This window comes from Aethalodelphis obliquidens, unplaced genomic scaffold (genome assembly GCF_003676395.1).
Source record: "Aethalodelphis obliquidens isolate GAN/ISIS:26980383/991018 unplaced genomic scaffold, ASM367639v1 scaffold21, whole genome shotgun sequence".
NCBI classification, from domain to species: Eukaryota; Metazoa; Chordata; class Mammalia; order Artiodactyla; family Delphinidae; genus Aethalodelphis; species Aethalodelphis obliquidens.
The window spans coordinates 6,184,649-6,205,423 of record NW_020837965.1 but is presented as its reverse complement, the minus strand read 5'-3'; the positions used below and the strand labels follow the sequence as shown (position 1 = coordinate 6,205,423).

Below are 20,775 nucleotides of genomic sequence, written 5' to 3'. Positions count from 1 at the left end.
TCAAGAATGAGAGGGGAGGCATGGATAATCAGAAAAGCTACCTCTGATTAACTATGGACATCTTGAAGAAAATAATAAGAGGCATTGAGACTCTTTCTATCAAGGGATAAGGCGTCCCATTTACTACATCAGTTTCATAAGATGTTATTTCAGCAGCTCTTGACTTCTGTCATATTTTGCTAGGACAGAGTTCAAAGAAAAGGCTCTTGAGTTCATTGGTTCTACTATAAACTCTGGTTCCAGGAAATCAGTTAGTGTAGGATTCAGTTTAATGCAACAGACATAGACTATACAGATACTATATTGCAAAAGCACTGCACTACCTGTTGGAGGTGGGAGTGGCAGGATGTACAAACATGCAGAAGGCATGGTCTTCAAGTAGGGAATAGTAATCTAGTCATCTTAATCCTTATAGGTAATTCTTGCACAGTTGTTTGAGAGCACAGTTTGGCTAACTACCACCCATGGGCCAAATCTTGCTTGCTGACTGCTTTTGTAAGTAAAGTTTTATTGGAATACAGCCACATTTATTTATTCACGTGTTGTCTGTGACTGCTTTCATACTCAGTGGCAGAGTTGAGTAGTTGCAACAGAAACTGTATGGCCCACAAAACCTAATATATTTATTATCAAGCCCTCTACGGGAAAAATTTGCCAATTCCTGGTCTAGAGGAAGGAGAAATTACCAATCTACTCTTACTTCCTTTACACATTATGTAAAATATTCTCTTTTCTTTATTTAACCAAAACATACTACCCAAGCTCTTTATAAAGTCATAATACTATCCATTCATTCAACAAATTTATTGAGTTTCAGCTATGTGCCAGGAACTTTCTAGGCCCCTGGGACTCACGTCCGTGAACAAAACAAAGATCCCTGCCTTTTAGAGCTTCTGTTCTAATTGTGAGCTGTTCAAGTTTGTTCTCGTTGTTGTTAAATACAACATTCAGCAAACCTTTACTGAGTTTACATTGTGTATAAAGCGTTGTGCTGGAAGCCGGAGAGGATGATGGCATAGTAAGAAGAGCCATTGTCAGTCCTTAGGAACTCAGAGTCTTCACACAGACAACTGTAGTACAAAGGAGAAAGGGGTACATGCTGTAAGGGTGACCCAAAAAAACTGCAGTGGGAGTTCAGAGAAGAAAGATGCTCTCAAGTCTTGAAAAGAGGCTTGTGATGACAAGGTACAGGGAAAAGGATCACTATTAGCATTACAGTTGTAGACCCCTGACTGTATTACTGTTAGCAGACAAATAACTGTTAGACTAGCAGAACTATATTGGCAGCTGGCTGCTCTCATGTCGTTGCTGATGTCAGAAGGCAGTGAAACATCCAATATGGCCACACTGCTGGTGGAGGGGAAGTGTAGCAGAAAGTGTACAAGTCAGGTTCTCTTTCAATCCAGAAAGAGAACCAACTCCTGCTGTTTACTCCCATGGCAATCACCAGGACCAAATGATCAGATTTCTAGAAACCTATTGAGAGTTTTAGCAGGACCAATGTCCACAACTGCTGAGAGCATAATGTAATATTGTACTAAGCTTACCAAGTTAACTGGTCAAAGCCTGATCTAAAAGTTTAAATTTAGAATTCAATTCAAAGCTGAATCTGACCCAGATTGTCTCTGTGTAGACAACAGAAACATTTCACAGCTTCTCGTTCATGAGGCCTAACTGGGTTTCAGTAGGACATACAGACTTCCTTGCTGTCCCAGCTGTTTCAAATAGAACAGAATGTTCAAAAGTCAGCCAATAACACAGCATTGCTAATCTGAATTCACGAAAGAGCATGGTTTGGTCCAAGATATTCCCATTTGCTACCTGCCCTTTTTGCTCTCTACCCATGCTAAATATATGGTTTTAATTAGCAGTGGATTTTTTAGTAAAATCACAAAAGGCATATTTTGTTCCCATCCTTCCTCCTCCTGAAAAAAAAATCATGATTTTCAATTTCCAGTAGAAGAGTTCATATGCAATTTCTTTTTAAAGAAGCAGATTTTTACAGGATAAGATGAGGTAGGTGAGGAAGTGTTGATAATGGCTTTCAGCACAGGTTTTGAAGCCAGAGTTTGCCGAAGCCCTTTGTCATATTTGTTCAATGTAAGCATGTGTATGCTCTAAGAATGTGCTTTGCTCCTGGAAGCTATTTCTCCCTCCTTGAATCTCTCCGTGGTTTGTTTATGCTTTGCTCATAGCAATTAATGGCTGTTAGCACTTTCTTTCTAAGGTCAGCTATTTCTGTACATATCTTAAATCTTCTACAATTGTAGCTTCTGAAGCACGCAATGCATAACTCCTCATGCAATTCAAGACTGTAGGTGATTTTTATTTAATGACTACTAAAATATATCACCAGTGTATTATTCAGATAATTTTACAAATATTGCTTGGGAACAGTAGTAGCAATCATGGGGGAATTTGAGGGAGCTTTAACCCCACAATACCCCAGTTATCTCATTTATAACCACCTCTCTCCATGATTTGTTAAGAAATCCCATGTAATCTCCTACGTAAATATAACTCCATGCTCCCCCAACCCCAAGCAATTTTGCCATCCTTTAAGCCTCTCCTATATACAGATTTAGGGTCCAACATTAATCTTTAAGTTAACATAAAAGAAATAGTAAGATAACTATAGGTAAATACTGAAATCTGGGAAATGCTATTCTACTGGATTGTATGATTTTTGAGGGTAGACACTGTCTGCCTTATCTTTGGCTCCAGAATCACAATTCATGCTAAATTGGTGATTAAACTTTCTTTTTTCTAACTTTAGCCTTTTATGGAATTCTAACAAAAGTTTAATTGCTATTTTTCCAGTAATGCTTAGATGACACATCTGAAACCTCGTAGACAATCAAATCATGCTGAACTCTGAAGCAATTTTTATGCTTTTGAAGTGATCCAGCCATAATATTTAACTAGTTGATTACATCTTGCTCTTTAAAAGTTAAACAAAAGGTTGCCAAATGAGTTGGTATTTTTCTTTGGTATAAAACCTGAAAATAGCAATGGATCAAAAGTGCTTATTTAGGAATCAACATGGGTACTTAGATGAGCACATAACTCTACCAAACCCAGTTCCCCTAACAAGCCACATGCTTTCTTCACCTTTCTCAATAATTTACTCAACAAGAACATTAAGAAAGGAAAGATTATGAAGGAGTTTAACTATAAAGATACCATTGTTAATCATGTCAAATTCAAAATTCTAGATATGAATACTAGATACATAAGGAATACCAATTAAATGTCTTATTAGTTTTTAAATAAACATGTTATAACGTATTCATCCAAACAATCACTGTTTCCTTTGAAATAGTCACTTCAAGAGAGGAAGCACTGATTCCAGTGAGGCACCATCATTATAAAATATCTCTGCATCTCTGCTTTTGTTTCTTAAGTCAGTGACATCTTTTTGCGTATCCTTGTTTATGGCAAATTTCTACCCACTACGAATATATTCAGTTTCTGAAAATGGATTAAAGTCATGTAGAGCCAAGTCCAAAATGAGTAAAAAAACAAAACAAAACAAAAACTGAGTATGATCTTTTTCATTAGTGAGTCATTAGTAATATTAAATTTTATACCATAAAATAATCAATTGCATAAAGGTAAATTTATCAAATTGCCTGATCTAACACGGTATTTTCATGAGTCTGTTCATGAGCGTGGCTTCATGTTTATAGCATTATGGTATAAATTTGGAAAAGATAGTTTGCATAGTTAGATGTACTGGTTGTTCAGTGGTTCTGCTCGGGTAGATTAGAATTAGAAAACGTTAGTGCTGAGAAATCTTAGGAGATGATCTGGTCCAGTGCCCTCATTTCCTTATATGAAGAAACAGAGAATGTGAGAGTGACAGTCTCCTTCTTCCCAACTTCCACATAGCAAACTTTCATTTCGGTACTTTGGTCAAGAATAATTATATATGATCATTATTGACTTTCTTAATGCAAATGGCACTGTGCTAAATTGTGGAATATTGGGATGGGTAGGTAGAAAGAGGTGATCAAAGCCCCACCCTCATGGAGGTAAAATGCTATATAATAGCAGCCGTGCAGATTGTTACGGAGGGCAGACTTTAAGTAAACTGTCTGTCCAGATTGAAGTTTCAAATAGGAATAAAGTTTACTGAGGAAGTGGTTAAGCTTTTTTGAGCACTGATGGAGAATTGGGAATTAAGAGTGGGGAACAGTGCATTGTTAAGCTAGAGACAAATTCAGGAAAACATTTCTGCCACAGATTCAGAAACACATAAGTGCTTTTTCCTTTTCTCTGGGGGAAGAGTTGGATAAATTAAAATTTACAAAAAATTAAATGCATCGTTTGTCTTATAAACTTTGAACTTAGAGTATTTCTGAGAGAAAAATACTTGGTGGGCATCATTAAATATTAATCATTAGAGATTAGTTTAGCAAAAAGATTTAGTTGGGTTGGAACAACTTTTAAGAAACCAATTACAATGTGGGTTATGAAAGAGAAGTGGAAGAAACCCAGGGAAAATATTAGAAAATGCAAGTTCCTTCACCCAGTGGAATTTTTGCAGGGAATTCTGGTTAAATAGCTTGTTGAGACTTAAGACAGAAATAAAAATAGGTCCCTGTGCTAAGGATATAAGAGTTGGCAAAAAGCAAAAGCTAGGATTATTAAAATTGCAAAGAATCTTCCTTTTTAACCAGTACTTCCTTTTTAATATTTAAGTATTTAACTGAAAAACAGGTAGGAATTAGAAAGAAACAGTCATCTTATGGTCACCCTGTAAACTTTACTTAGATAGAAATTCCACAAGTTAATCAATGTATAATTGGAGAATATGAAGATATTGTTTTCATATTCTGATATGTTGATTGTTCAAAGGGATCGTGAAATATTTTTCTTTTAGTATGTTCTTTCAGGGTTCATTTCATTAGTTATCTTTCAAGGTAGCATTGGGGATTCTGACAGTCTTTTGAAGACTTAGAAAATTTGGGAACTTAAAGACATACAGCTGACCGTTGAACAGCTCGGTAGTTAGGGGCACCGACCCTCCATGCAGTGGAAAATCAGACTTGTAGTCAGCCCTTCACATCCACAGTTCCGCATCCACATTTCCACATCCTTGGGTTCAACTAATAGCAGATCATGTAGAACTATAGTATTTACTATTGAAAAAAAATCTGTGTTTAACTAGACACACACAGTTCAAACCTGTGTTGTTTAAGGGTCAACTGTTCATTGAGTCCCAGGTGTATTCCAATAGCTACTTTAGAATGAGTTGACATGGGCCAACTAGAGGCAGAGCTGTGGATCTGGCTATTATAGTTCAGATGTGCCATACTAAAGGCCTGGGTGGAGCTGGAAGATACACAGATAGAAAGGAGAATTATGCTTTCAATCAATGCTAGAAATCTCCACTTAATCGTGGTTCCTATATAAAATGTGAAAGAGAAAAGCGTAATCTATGGTTTCCCGCTAAGAGATGCTTAGTTGATTATGGGCCAGTAAGAGAAAGGAAAAAATAAGGAAAAGCAAACACTCACATTTTGCCCATTGACACCTGGGCTGAGAAAGACAGTGAGAAAGGACAGGAGTGGAGGTGTAAGTCTGGGCATCTTGCTGAATGAAGCAGATGGCGCAATGACATCCTCAAAATGTGCCTCCCAGAGGAAGGATGAAGTACGCAGGATAGTCAAATCCTATTCGCTCTTCCCAAGGTATGGTTTTAAATTTCTAAAACAAAATCAACTGGCATCAAACCATAGATTATATCTTTTCTGTTACCAGAAAAAGAACCACTTATATTTTTAATTATACAACCAGCTTCTTGGCATATGACAGTTAAAAATATGGCATATTTAGGAAATACAAAAAAAATTAACAAGAAAATAAATAATCCAACAAATATTTTTAAAAACCTATTTGTGTAATTTAAGGGTGTATGTTTCCCAGCTCTTACTTATAAATATCTTTTTATATTGAAATCACCATTTGTTGATAATTTTATTTCCTCCTTTTTTCATGTAACATTGTGTATATGTGGGAATTTTCTCTATTATCATCATTATTATCATTATGGTTCTACCATACTTTACTTTCCTGATCTCCTATTGTTGGAAATTTAAGGTTAATTTCAGCTTTTTTCTATTATAAGTAGTCACTTGATGAACATCTTGGTATAAAAATCTTTGTCCGTATTTTTAATTTATTAACCTAATATAGATGCCTAGAAGTATACTGGATGACACATTTTTTTTTTTTTTTTTTTTTGCGGTACGCCGGCCTCTCACTGTTGTGGCCTCTCCTGTTGCGGAGCACAGGCTCCGGACGTGCAGGCGCAGCGGCCATGGCTCACGGGCCCAGCCGCTCCGCGGCATGCGGGATCCTCCCAGACTGGGACACGAACGTGTGTCCCCTGCATCGGCAGGCGGACTCTCAACCACTGAGCCACCAGGGAAGCCCATGGATGACACATTTTAAGGCTGTTTATTTGTACCCATTTTATCTTAGTTGTCTAATACATTGGCAGAGTTGTTCAAAATATTTCCTAATTACCTTCTTAATGTCTATAGATGTTCTAGTAATATTCCTCTTTCATTCTTAATATTGGCAATTTATATCTTCCCTCTTTTTTCTTAATTAATCTCAGTAGAGGTTTTTAAATTTTATTGATCTTAAAAAGAATAACAGTATGGGTTTCATTTTTTCACTGCTTTTCTGCTTTCTATTTAATTGATCTTTGCTCTTTATTATTTCCTTCCTTTTACTTAATGTAGGTTTAATTTGCTCTTTGTTTTCTAGTTTCTTAAGGTGGAAACTTGGATTATCAATTTGAGACGTTTCTTCTTTTGTAATATACACGTTTAATGTTATACATTTCCCTCCAAACTGTTTTAACTGACTCTCACAAATTTTGATAAATTATGCTTTTCTTTTCATATAGTTAAAATATTTTCTCATTTTTCTTTTGATCTCTACCTTGACCCACCTATGAGCTATTTAGAAATATGTTCTTTAATTTCTAAATTTGGGGGAATTTTTCAGATATCCTTCTGTTGTTGATTTCTTCTTTCACCCCATGTGGTTAGATGGCATCCTTTGTATAATTTCAGTCATCTTAAACTTATTGAGATTTGTTTTATCACCCAGCATGTAGTCTGTTTTGGAGAATATTGGATGTGTGCTTGAAAAATACTTGTAATCAGCTGTTTTGGGGTATTCTATAAATGTCAATTAGGTCTAGCTGGCCAGTAGTGTTGTTCAAGTCTTCTTTATGTTTACTGGTTTTCTGCCTACTGTTTTATCAGTTACTGAGAGAGGAACGTTGAAATATCCAACTATAATTATGGTTTTGTCTATTTTTTCCTTATAGTTCTATCAGTTCTGCTTCATATATTTTTGGCACTGTGTTAATATGTACATACAATTTAGGACTGTTATCCCTTTCCCTTAAAATTGTTGACTTATTCAACCACTCACATTTCTTTTTTTCATATATAGAAAATGAGGAAGTTTAATACAGTCGAACTTTGAACAACACAGGTTTGAACTGCATATGTCCACTTACATGCAGATTTTTTTTTCAATAGTAAATACTACAGTACTGCACAATCCACAGTTGGTTGGCTCCACAGTTGCAGAACCATGGATACAGAGGGCCAACTATAAGCTATACGTGGATTTTTGACTGCACAGAGGGTCGGTGCTCCTAACCCCTGTGTTGTTCAAGCGTCAACTGCATATCCTTTCCTTTCCAGGAATCCTACAATGAATGACTTCCAGTTTCTTATGAAATTCTCATAATTAGTGAAAACTATAAATCACTTGGTTAAAAACCACAGGGCCTTCATCCTAAATGAACCTAAACTCCCTTTTGGTACATGAAAACTGATGATCTTAAGTCATTTTAGGATTATGTCCATGCTTTTAGCTCAGAATAAATGTGTCTTTTACAGACGTGTGTGTGAGTCTGCATGTGTGTGTGCACATATACACACACGCACACAGACTTGTTCTTTTTTGGCCTTTCTTTTGCGTTTGCATACATATATATGTGACAAAGAAATAAAATATAAACTTGGTACTTAGTGCAGAGAACGACAACTAATTCATCAGATAGTCATGCTACATGAGGCCTTACTGTTTTGAAGAATCTGTTTAGGCCACCTAACCAGCAGTTGTTTCATCTAGAATCTTTGCCACCATTCTTGATCCCTTCCTCTCCCTTGACCCCGCAGTCATCCTCAATCACAGTCTTTTAACTTGTATTCCCACTTCTACATTTGTGCTGTTTCAGTCTGTTTTCCACAAAGAGGCCATAGTAATCTTTGAGAAATACAAATCAAAGCATGTCATTCCTCTCCTCAAAACCCTTGATTGCCTTCCGATTGTACTTAAGTAAGAAGAAACCCACATCCAAATCCCACCTCTGGATCTCATTGTAACCACTTCCCCAGGCTCAGTGTGCCTAAGCCATGGGCTTTCCTTCAGTTCTTCAAACACACCAAACTCTTTCTTACCTTCTTAGCACCTTCACACGAGCCTAGAGCACCACTCCCTGACCACCCTTCTGCTCCCCCTTACCTCCCACTTTTCCGTCCTCCACCTATGAGTTTTCATCTGGCTAACCCATTGATTCATACTCAGCATTCAAATTATTGCCTTAAATATCACCTACCAGAGGAAACTTCTCTGGACCCCAAATCTAAATGTAGTTCTGCCTATTATTTCCCATTCTTCTTCTTATAGCTCTTATCATAGTTTTAAACTATATTGTGTTTTGTATAGTTTGTTTAATGCCTTTCTCTCCTGCAATCCTGAAGATTTCATGATCATATACACCAGTGTTTTATTTGCCCTTTGACCAGCATATAGTAGGTGCCAAATAAACGATTGTTGAATGAATGAATGAGTGCAAGAAAGAAAAAATGAAGTGAAGTAAATAATTAGAAAACATTTAAGAGAAAAAAATTGCAATTTTTTATCAAGTAAATGTATCTTAAAGCACCTGTTTTTTAACCTATTTAATTAGTAAAATTTTTCAAAGATATAATTCCCTAATTCCGTTTTTCAGCTAAGATTTGGGGAAAAGGACACATTCATACAGTCCATGAGGAGAGGGACCTTTTCTGTATTCATTTTGGTTTATGTATTAAATATTTGTTGAATGAGTATTTGTATAATCATTATGGAAAGCAGTCTAGGTAAATGTATTTAAAAACATCAAATTGTTTTTACTGACCCCGTATTTCCACCCAAGAATTTGTCATAAGGAATAGACCTAAATATGGGAAAGGTTATATATTTAAAGGTATTTCTCATAGTGTTATTTATAGGAGTAAAACATTGGAAACCACCTAAATGCCCAGAAGACTAATACCTGAGTAAAGCATGATATATTCACTAGACAGTATATGAGTAACATAAAGCTAAAGGTTAATGACTTTTAAAATGTTTATATTATTAAATGTAAATAAATAACAGAGTTTTACAACAATATTTACAAATCTTATCCACAGGAAAAAAAAGACTGGAAAGAAATATGTTATGCTGTTATGGCTACAGATGATTTCCTTCTCTCTCGTTTTTTCATATTTTCTTTAACATCCACACATTTTATTTTTTACAAGGATTATAATTATATTAAACTGTGGTGTAACATAGCTGGCATCTTGAGGTTCAATTTTATTTTCAGTACATTTAAGTGAATCCCAAGCCTTACATTTTTCAATGATTTGAACTAAAATGCTGTGCTCTCTTTTTTAGGATGACAGAAACTTTGCTGAAGGTTCCCATGCTCATGGGTTAGATCAGTCATCCTCTTGGCAGGATCACAGTTGCTTCCTGTCTAGTCCTCAATTTTCACACTTGCACTGTAAGTAATGATGTCCTGTACCAGCTTTTAAATTGGATTTAAGAAAATGCATCTCATGGAAAGATTAAAGCATAAGGCCAGTACATGATAGTAATATTCATGTTGTAAGTTTGAAAAAATGTTCATTATGAATCATACAAATAATACCCAAGTACATTTATAATATTACCTAACTTACTAAAAATATATGGAATCGCTTCTTTTTAGACCTTACACTTCTCATAAAAACTGAAAATGAATTACCCAAGGTAAAAATCTTAATTAAGCAACTTTTTTTTGGCCTGGAGATTGCTAGTAACTATGGATGAGTGGGTAAGGAAGTTAGATGGTATTGTAATAAAATTCAAGTCATCAAAAAGTAGAAAATCTCTGCATAGAACTGTTCAAAAATATCTAATTTTGTGCAAAGAATAAGGGTATGAAAACTATTATCGTCCGATTTCATTCTGTGAATAATACAGTGTAAATATTGATAAAATGTCACACACATTGACAAAGTGTGAGTCTGTTGACCCAGGATACCATCTCCAACCACTTATGCTTCACCTTGGATGTAATGTCCTTAAAGAAGCCTTCAGGACTCAGTTTTAAGTATGGTTTCTGTTATGTGTGCCCACAAAGCATTACAATTTTCCTTTAAAACCTTTCTCATACTAATTATGGAATTATTTGCTATTTGAGTGACATTTTGTTTACTGACTCTTCTCTTCACCGAAGAGTGAACTCCATGATGTTAGGAGTGATGTCTGTTTTATGCACCACTGTTTCCTCAGCATCCTATATAGAACTTGGCACATAGTAAAGGCTCAATTAATATTAGATGAATGAGTGTATAAGTTTTTTATTTCAAGTCCACTTTTATCCAATCCATTTGGGACTCAAATGTTAATAGATTCTTAGTTAGATAACCATTTAGCTCTTCAGTTTTCCATGGACATAGAGTTTGTACATTCAATTTGACAATGCTGTCATTTAAAAAAACTAGGCTGCTATAAAATAAAATATCAAAATTAGCCACAAGGAAGTAGGTCAAATCCAAAAATGATAACTCTCATTTTTGCTGATTTATATTCATAGTCATCAAATAAATATTTACTGGTTTCTGATAAATGGTTTGGCTTCCATTATATCATAATTATTTTATTGCAAAAGCTAAGCATTTTCCCTTTCCTGTCCTAACCATTTTACCAAGTGATTCTATATATTTTCATAAACCCTCTGCTATTCTAATCTGGCAGTCACCCTTCAAATTGGATCATATCTCAGGTTTGGTTACTGTACCTCAGAATGTGATATACACATAGGACAAAATTTTTATTTTTCATATTAAGCAATGGAAAAATTTCCTCAGGTCTGTTTGATGTATGTAAGCATGGAAGAGGAGGAGGGTGGGGACAGAGCACCATCAAACATCATATCCCATCCATTAAGACATTTAAGAGCCTGGAAATAAACAGCACCATGATATGAGCACAGAGGTCATTGTTCTACTGGTATTTAATTTTGCCATTATGACTTTCATAAGGCTCCCTAGAAAGGTACCTAGAAGAAAGTGGTTAGAAGACATTAAGGGGAAAACATGAAATTTTTTAGAATTTTATTTAATACTGCAATAAAAGAAACTGTATTCAGCTTTTCATTCAGTAACATTTCATGACTAGCCCTGGTCATTTCTCTAAGATATAGTACTTATAAGCTGCCATAGGTTTCTACATAAATACACTGGCTCAAAAAAAATAAAGTTAAATAAGAATAGGAAAAAATATCATTGAGAACATAATTTGGATAAGAAAATACTTATTATAGTCTATATTGTACAATCTGACTGAAAATTTAGCTTAGAAAGTAAACCTCTTTATTAATTTATTGATAAATTATTTATTTATTTACACATAGTTTTACTGTTCTTTTTGACAAGTTTGTTTTATGATTTTCCTCCCATACCTACCTCCATGTTTTTAAGGTTACTTTAAAAAGTTTAATCATAGGTACTACTGTTAATCATTTTAAGTGATTTAATAAACTTATTTCTAGAAATAATGTTTATTCTTATTTGCTTTTCTGATGAACCTTGAATTTTTTATATCTTTTTCATGATGTAGTATTTTTGGAAGCGAATTAGAATCATCCTGAATACTTCTCCATTTTTGTAGCACAAACAATTTCAGCTTAGTTATAGAAACTGTCCTGTAATTTTTCTTGAAACTTCAAAATTAAAAAGGAGATCTGTCAAGATCAACAAAGAGAAAAATGGAGCCTACAGTAATTCGATAATACAGGGAATGGAAGATATCTTAAAAATATCATTAATGCCCTCAGAGAAACGAGAAAATAGTACATTTAGTAAAAATATGAGCAAGATGCTATAAAAAAGGAACACAGGATAAGAGGTCTCAGAAATTTAAAATATGAACTAGAAAGGTGGAAAACAAAGTTGAGAAACCTACAAAGTAGAAGATAAGGAAAAAGAAAGAATGGGACAATAGGAGAGAAAAGATAAGATATTCAGAAAATCAATACAAGGAGGACAGTACCTGATTAGTGAGAGTCCTGGGATGAGAGAACAAAGAAAACAGAACAAAGGCCAGAAGCGGGGCGGATGATGAGGGCTCACCCAACAAACAGCTGTTGCACATCTTTTGTGGGAGCACATCCAAGAAAGGGAGGTAAATATTTTCAGTTTTTGTATCTCTGAGAATGGGTTTCTTCCACTCACACTTGACTGAGACTTTGGCTGACTATAAAATTCTAGGTTAAAAAGGACTTTTCTTCTGAAGTCATTACATTGCACAGTCATCTTCCAAAATCCAGTGTTGCTGTTGAAAAACCTTATGTCTTTTTGTTTTGACTCCCATTCCTTTGACGTGATCCTTTTCACCACCACTGCCCCACCCTCACCCCTGGCCCAGCAACTTTTAGGATTGTCCCTTTAACCCCAGTGAGTTTTGTGATGATATGCCTCCCTGTGGGTCTTGGTTTATTGAGTTTTCTAACTATTTGCTGGGGCAGGGTTGGGGGGGGGAGCTTTTCATCTGGACACTCATATTCTTTAGTTCTATCATAGTGAAGGAAGAAAGAAAAGATTCCCTCAGGAGAATCTTTACGAAATAAACAAACTGATAGATTATTTGATTCATTTGAGTGCTTAGAAAAACTACTAATAGACATATGATTATTATAGGTATAACTGAGCTATAGAAACAATTGAGAATGGTTATAAAGAGTAAATAAAAACAAACAAAAATTAATTTATTAATGAATTTTAATAAATATCAATTAATAACTCCAGGAAAAAATGAGCAAGAAAAGAAACATTGTCATAGTAGACCTATTAGGTTTGTGTGAGCCATATTTACATAGTCATAATAATGTAAATACTATTGACATAACTACAAGTCCAGATGTAACTATATAGGGAGGATGGGATGAGGGAAAGTGGATGGGTGTGGATAAGTCTAAAAATGATAAATCAGAAAATAGCAATATCAGCTTTTTCTTTCAAAAATTGAAGCAAGTACAGAAAATAAAGCTAAAAGGGTTGATTGTGGGCTTCCCTGGTGGATCAGTGGTTGAGAGTCCGCCTGCCGATGCAGGGGACACGGGTTCGTGCCCCGGTCTGGGAAGATCCCACATGCCGTGGAGCGGCTGGGACCGTGAGCCATGGCCACTGAGCCTGCGCGTCCGGAGCCTGTGCTCCGCAACGGGAGAGGCCACAACAGTGAGAGGCCAGCGTACCGAAAAAATAAATAAATAAATAAATAAAATAAAGGGTTGATTGCGGTTGAGTCTGGGGAGAAGGAGTGTGGGGCTGGGAGGGATGGGGCAAGAGACTGCTGTCTTTCTATGTAGCCCTTTGGTGCTATTTGATATGTGTATGTATGTACGCTTTGGCTAAAAAGAAATCTTACAAAAATAAAACGCTACTGAGAAAACCCCAGCTTTTATGTCTGACTAGCGAGTACTGGATTTTCTTAACCTCTGAATGAAGCATGAAAGCTGGGGGTTAGAGTTTAGAGCAGTTGAGACCTGTGTGGAGACCCGGGGAGTAACTGAGGTGCTGAGGCAGACATGGGTTTATGAGCCCACAGAACAGGCTCCTTCTTACTCAGGTTGGGATTGGTACTGGATGAGGCCCTTTTGTCTGTGCTGTTGATGCTAAGGCACTCATTCTGCTGACTTAGGTGCCCTGTCAAAACTGTGACCAGACGAAAGCGTAGAATCACTGACCATGGAAAAAACAAAGGAAATGGGAAAATACTGCATAATTTGTGGTCTCTGAAATGATCCAGCATTAATGAAAGTTTGTTTTAAGTAGTAATTTATGTCAGCTTTGTGTAGTTCAGGTCAATTCAAGAAAAGGTAGATTCCTCCTGCCAGGAAGAAGGGAAGAAATATATAAATTGTAAGTTTATATTACTATTGGAAATAGGAACACAGAAATCCATTATTTAGAGCCGTGATTACTACCAAATTTATCCTGGCTGGCTGGAAGCTATGGCCATGATTCAGGACACTCTTTGAGGAGGCTTGGATTCCATTACCTGCAGCCTGTAGACAGTGGGGGCTTAGTAAGAGAGACTCATAATGCCAGCTTTTGAAACTGTCATTTTTACTTTTTGTAAGTAGTGACTGACCACTGGTCTCCATGTATAGCTCCTTTTAGGCTAAAGGAACACAACTCAGAACAGGGCCCTCACTCCTGGGGCCCGGACCAGACTGGGTTTGAATGAAGTCTGGAGTAAACTGCTGACTCCTCAAAATCTCGAGTTCTTTGAGATTCAAATGCTAAATGTTTGTGGAGTTGGGATCTATAAACTCAATTTTTAAAATAAATGCAGATTGCAATTTTTCCATAATTCTAACATTGTGGTAAATAATGTTCATTTAAATAAATAAATAATCCCAAAAAGAAAGGACAGTGATTTTTCATGGGGGGGGGGGGAAATGTTATCTGCAGACTACTTCAGGAGCTGGAAGTGAATCTTACATATTAATTTAACTTGATATTCTTAGAAAAGCAAATCAATGAAAGTTACTAACAAGTACTTTTTTTCACTTCCTTACTTCAGAATATGTCACTATAAAAAGAAAAGTTAGTATTCTTCATTTGTTTTCTGACGTTCCTGTAGTGGAGGTTTAAGTCCCTCAGATGGGACTTGACCACAGCGAGAACAGCAATACTCTTCACGTCTGTGTTGTACTTCAGGATCCCCCTGGCTAACTGAATGGATGCTTCATGTGTAGTCTGTCCTCAAATTTGTAAACTAAAGTGCCAAAGATTTATAGCAATAAAATGTTGGGGGACTGCTGATGTAAAATATTATTTCTTGTCCTTTATAGGATTTATTTATTTCATGAAAGCACAATCTTTCTACCTCTCCATCTTATAGGTTCATTGTATGTGATAGTGCTTTTTTATTTTTTTTGGTGATTATCTTTTCACTGACCAATTAGGTGCCAGATATTTTTAAATAATTGAGTTCTGATTATTGCGATTTGACAAGGTATGTACTCTATAAATGCTTTCTAGAAAGCAGCTAGAAAATCCCCAGTTGACTATCGTTTTGAAATCCCTTAAAATATATTCACGCGTTCAAACAACATTTACTAAGAGACTATGCACGAGGCTCTGTGTTTGGCTCTGGGGGAATACAGTAGTGACTAAGACAGAAAAGGTCACCTCATCTCATGGAAGAAACAGGTAGTAAGCAATAAACAAGCAAAATGGTGACTGGTGCTATAAAGGTGAAATCATAGAAGGTACCAGGACCAGAACTATATATTAGTGATCAGAAGGTTACACTTGACCTGAAACTTGAATGGCAAGAAGAACCAGCTGAGTTAAAATTGGGTGGGAAGAGTTTTCCTGATAGAGGGAGCAGTAAGTGCAAAGGCCCCAGAGAAGAAAGGGGTATGGTCTTCTAGAGAGATGGAACACTGAAGGAGTGAGAGAGGGAGGGAGGGAGGGAGAGAAGGAGGGAGAGTGAGAATGAGTGAGGGAGAGAGTGATTGGGAGAGAGAGTGGTGGGAGCTGAGGTCCTGGTGGAGCCTTTTCAGACACCATCAGGTGTTTGGATTTTATTCTAATTTCGCTGGGAGGCTGGGGGGGGTGGGGGGAGGGAAGGGTTAATGCAGTAGAGTGACATAATCGGATTTACCTTTTAGAAAGATCATTCTGGTGTGTGGAGAAGGAGGCAAGATGAAAACAGAAAGAGAGGAAATGGTGGCTTGGGCTGGGCTGATGGTTAACGGAGGTGGTGTGAAGCAGAAGGAATCAGGTGAAATGGGGGGTAGAATCCTCAGAACTTACTCTTAAATTGGATGGGTCGAGCAGGCCGGCCAAAGGAAAGAAGGAACCAGGGTTTGAGAAACTGGGTGGATGAGTGTATCATTTTCTAAGATGAAGAGAGCAAGCGATGGGCAGACATTAGAGATTATAAATCAGGTGGGAGTGTTTGACATAGACATTTGGATATAGGCATCTGGAGCTCAGAAGAGAGGGAAGAGGTAGTAGAAAAACAGTAAACCTACATTCCAGATCTAGTCTGTTTCCTTCTGTGTAAAAAAGAGGATTCTATGAAAAGGAGGCCCTTAAGATTTCGCCCTCTAAAATTCTGCTTTAGCAGAATTAATGCTATTAATTAGCATATTAATGCTTTAATATCATTATATACTGAACAAACACACATCTTCCACCCTCACTCTTCAAATCTAAAACAAAATTAAATCCCATGAATGTGTTTTTAAAAACATAGTAAACTATTTTATTCCTACATCGAAGATTTGTTAGTCCATGTAAAGTTTACAGAAAACTAGATCAAATGCAGCGATTACTTACAATTTTGTCAGCCCAGGGATTCTATTCATCTAGGTTTATTTTTCTCTTTTCTCCTACCTTGGCAGCATTTATCCAAAGAACAGTTGCTCCAGATTCACCTTCAATCAAGGAAGATGCCACAAGTTTACTGATGGATGGAACAAGTCCACAGTCCAAAAAGGAGGAATATGAAAGCAAAAACAGCAAAATGTAATGAGTTGCTTTACATGAGTGTTTTATAAATAATAGCACATGTATCCTTGCCACAGTTTGGCCCGGATTATCTAGCAGACGTATCTGTAGCTTCTGCTCTTCAGCATTGCCAACCATTGACTGAAATAACAGTGCAGTCGGCCTTTGTGGATGATATAAGTTAAACCAATCCAAATGATATCAGCTCATGAATGACATGCAACTAACTTATTGGCAACTTATACCAGCAGAGAAAGAATAATATTTTTCACCTTGCATTTTCCTTTTTCAGGTGTCGTCAGTCACATATTTCTGACCAAAATTTGGATTTATAATTGAGGTGTTTCAAAAATGACTGGCTAAAAAGGAGGAAAATGAGTACCCCTTGAGGCAGAAGTTGCCAGCACTTTAAATTCAGGGAGTGTTTATATACAATTGATTTTATTTTGATGCTTTCTCCCTCATAAATTATCATGTGTTATAACATGTCATGGAGATATGCATATATAATATTAGGCAGTCCACTTTACAAATGCTCAGGATTGTTACATCCATCATCTCAGCAGTCTGCTACTACGTGCAGTATCTTAAAATTTTTTTCCAATCATCCATTTTTTATAGCAATAAAGAATTTACAAATGATATTTGAATTGTAGAGCTCTAAAGAATTCATTCGTAGCACAATTTATTTATTTGTCTCTTTGTGGCCAAATATCCCACTGTGACCACTCCAGTCATATCCTGGACCATCTTTGGTTTACTCTGACCAAAATCACAGCACCAAACTCCTGTGTCCATGACATCTACTTGCCAAGAGTTCTAGTATAATTTGGTACTATCTATCTGCTTTCAGCATCTTAGCCTTTCTCGACATCAAAGTGTTTTTAAGAACCTATCCCCTTTACATGCTGATCTACCAGTGGAGAAAGATTTCTATTAAATGCTAAATAAGAGTAAACATCCAGGAACTAAATCCCACTGAGTCATAATGGAAAGATTCTGAACAGAGACAAGGACAATAAAGAGATATCTTTGGAATGTGCATTACATTTTGTGTTTGTTAACATCTACTCGCTTTTTAGATTTCTCATATTTCATGAAGATGCTTCTTTTTCTACTCAAGATACGTTTTCCTAACTTACCACATTTGAATGTGCAGAAGAAATGGCATTCTCCATGAACTCGAACTCAGTGGTCACTACGGAAGACAGAGATATTTTATTTCAAAATTTACCAGTACAATCTACATAACCTCTGATAGTACAGCCTTGCATTTTATCATTTATTCATTCCAAAAATCTTTTACTGAGTTTTTACTATAGGCCAGTCATGATGTTAAGAAGGAAAAAAGAGACATAAGTACAGGTGTGTATGTCCCAAAGTTTGTTTGGCACTAGGAATTACGTGAGAAAGGAGTGATGTGTTCAGGCTGGCTGGAGAAATTCTGGAGTAGACACCACTAAGCAGGTTTGATTTGTTTGTATCTAACCTTAAGACTTGGAGCCATTGATGTGCTAATGAGCACCAGAGGTTTTAGTGGGGGTGGTATCACTCTATGGTAATATCTGGGGTATTGAAAAATTATGTCAGTATTTTTTCCTTGATGTTTTGACCAGTACCATAATATTGATATTTTATCTCCTTGGATCTAAATGACTAACTGGGAAGGAAATAAGGGAGAAAATTAACAGGTTTTATTTAAATCCTACAGATAATGGTTAGATAGCTTTTCACTTAATGTGTTGGGAAGAACTTCATGTGGTCCATTCTTTTTAATAGAAACTGATCTAAAGCATTATTAGCACATCTGTGGTCATTAAAAAAAAAAATTACATCAGGCCAGTTAGGCCTGAAAAGTGAAGGTAATTCAGATTGTGTACTTGGCAAAGCCTTGAAAACATGTTAGCTGATGATTTTATAACAGAGAGGGATCTTATGAAAGACTGTTTTTAATCTAAAAAAAAATAAAGCATGATATCATATTATTGAAGGCCGCATACTATGGTTGGATGAATAAAGGTGTCTGACTTTAAGTATGGAACACACAAGAACTTCAAAGGCAAAGTTAGCTTTTTGTGAGCAACAATTTTGTCAAAATTCCTTGGCCCTCTGTTTATATGGAATTAAATCCAAGGACCTGCCTCCTCTGAGGATTTTTCCTATCTCTTGCAGTCACCATAAGCTTGAGTTGGAAATTAAAAGGAATGCTAAAGAAACACTAATAGCTTGATTTGTACATTTCAAAGCCAGCAACTGTTTTTCCTTTACTCACCCCTTTGGCAAGATAATGTGTGATATCAGCCCCATTGAGTGGTTGGTCAGCCATATTGCTTGTAGCACTAGGACATTGGAAGGGATAAACCTTATTCTTGAAATGATCGTGGTCCAAGACTTAATTTGAAGATTGACCTTTTTGGTTTAATAATTTTGATTCTTCTGGCCACCTTTCTCCCTAAACATACTAAACTTCCATTGAAGTTACTGAAGGCCACAGAGGGGAGAAACACAGCTGGGAGGAATCTGGCTTGATGTTTTTCCCATTGGCTAAGGTTATTATTATTTCCTTGACTAATGTCTGATTTGAAGGCTGGAAACCAGTTGGTTATATAACATCTTATGCCGTTTCCCAGAATCACGAATTTTCCTTCTTGTTATAGTTTACATATTTTTACTAATAAAGAGATAAAATCTATAGCTTAACATAATAGTGCACATAAGGCATTTGGATTTAAAGGTTATGTGGATAAAAAATGCCTACCTACTTAGCTAAGAAAACAATTAAGCCTATTTTTCTTCATTCTCCTCCTTTCAACTGTGGTAAATGCATGAGGCTCAAGTCAGAGTTATGTAAAGCATACTTAGAATCACAGTGTTTATTACATTTTCTCTAATCTGTATTGAATCTTACAGTTAAAAAATAACTGTTTTATGTGGGACTAAATTCTTACATATAATTAGGTGGTATATTTACTTAGCAAACCCTATTTTAGGAAAGGGTAAATATCTCAAATTGTTTTACTCAGTATTTGTACCATAAGCCCAGCTACACATCATATGGTGGCCAACGATGTGAATTATCATTGAGGAAGTTATTCCTTTTCCAAGATTCTTATACCCCTCTTCAAACAAACTGTCCCAGTATTTTCTCTCAATTTAAAACAAAACAGAAAATTTGTGATTTTCATGGCCTTCAAATGAGGAAGCTGTCCTCATGAAAGCGTCTGGTTTTCTTGGATCAAAACTAAACCATGGGGCATCCCTGGTGGCACAGTGGTTGAGAGTCCGCCTGCTGATGCAGGTGACACAAGTTTGTGCACCAGTCCGGGAAAATCCCACATGCCGCGGAGCGGCTGGGCCCGTGAGCCATGGCCGCTGAGCCTGCGCGTCCGGAGCCTGTGCTCCGCAACGGGAGAGGCCACAACAGTGAGAGGCCCGCGTACCGCAAAAAAAAAAAAACAAAAAAAACTAAACCATGAACCTTAAGCTGGAATGTAAATTTGGGAAAGTTTGTATGTAAAGGCATTTCATGCTCTGAAGTATGATATAAAAATAGTTACATCTTTCAACTTTTAAGTTCTCAGATGTTTAGCAGTAAAAACGTATCAGCTTATCCCTATTTGAAAAAAGAAATTTAAACCATGAAAGGTTCCGTCTAGTTTCATTTCCGTACAAAACACGACACATCTAGGTTAAGGCTAGGAGAAATGCTTACATCTAGAAGCAGAATTTTAGATTCCAAGCCCCCAAACAAACTTCAGAGAAGTCTCCCTTGCTTTTGATTAATAACAAACTAAACGAATCTGCTCTGCTCTGGTAAAACCAGCTGAACCTTTAAGTTTCAACCTCATCTGTCCCCATCTTAGCCTCTCCTGCTCTATCCTATGCCCACATCCTACCCAAATCCAAACCCAAC

General features: G+C 36.4%; 1 protein-coding gene across 5 annotated transcripts in view; it reads left to right on the top strand.

The window, feature by feature from the left end:
* The window catches only part of CEP128 (centrosomal protein 128), a 438,638-nt gene extending 418,939 nt beyond the window's left edge, over positions 1 to 19,699 (top strand). For 2 of the 5 annotated variants that reach the window (XM_027120216.1, XM_027120215.1), the window contains 2 exons: positions 9,745 to 9,853; positions 16,757 to 19,699. In XM_027120216.1, coding sequence (XP_026976017.1) covers positions 9,745 to 9,853; positions 16,757 to 16,884 — 237 coding nt within the window. In that variant the 3' untranslated portion in view covers positions 16,885 to 19,699. The remainder of the gene's footprint in view (positions 1 to 9,744; positions 9,854 to 16,756) is intronic. The other 3 variants (XM_027120217.1, XM_027120218.1, XM_027120219.1) reach the window with 2 other exon arrangements.
* The last annotated feature ends 1,076 nt before the right edge of the window (positions 19,700 to 20,775 follow it).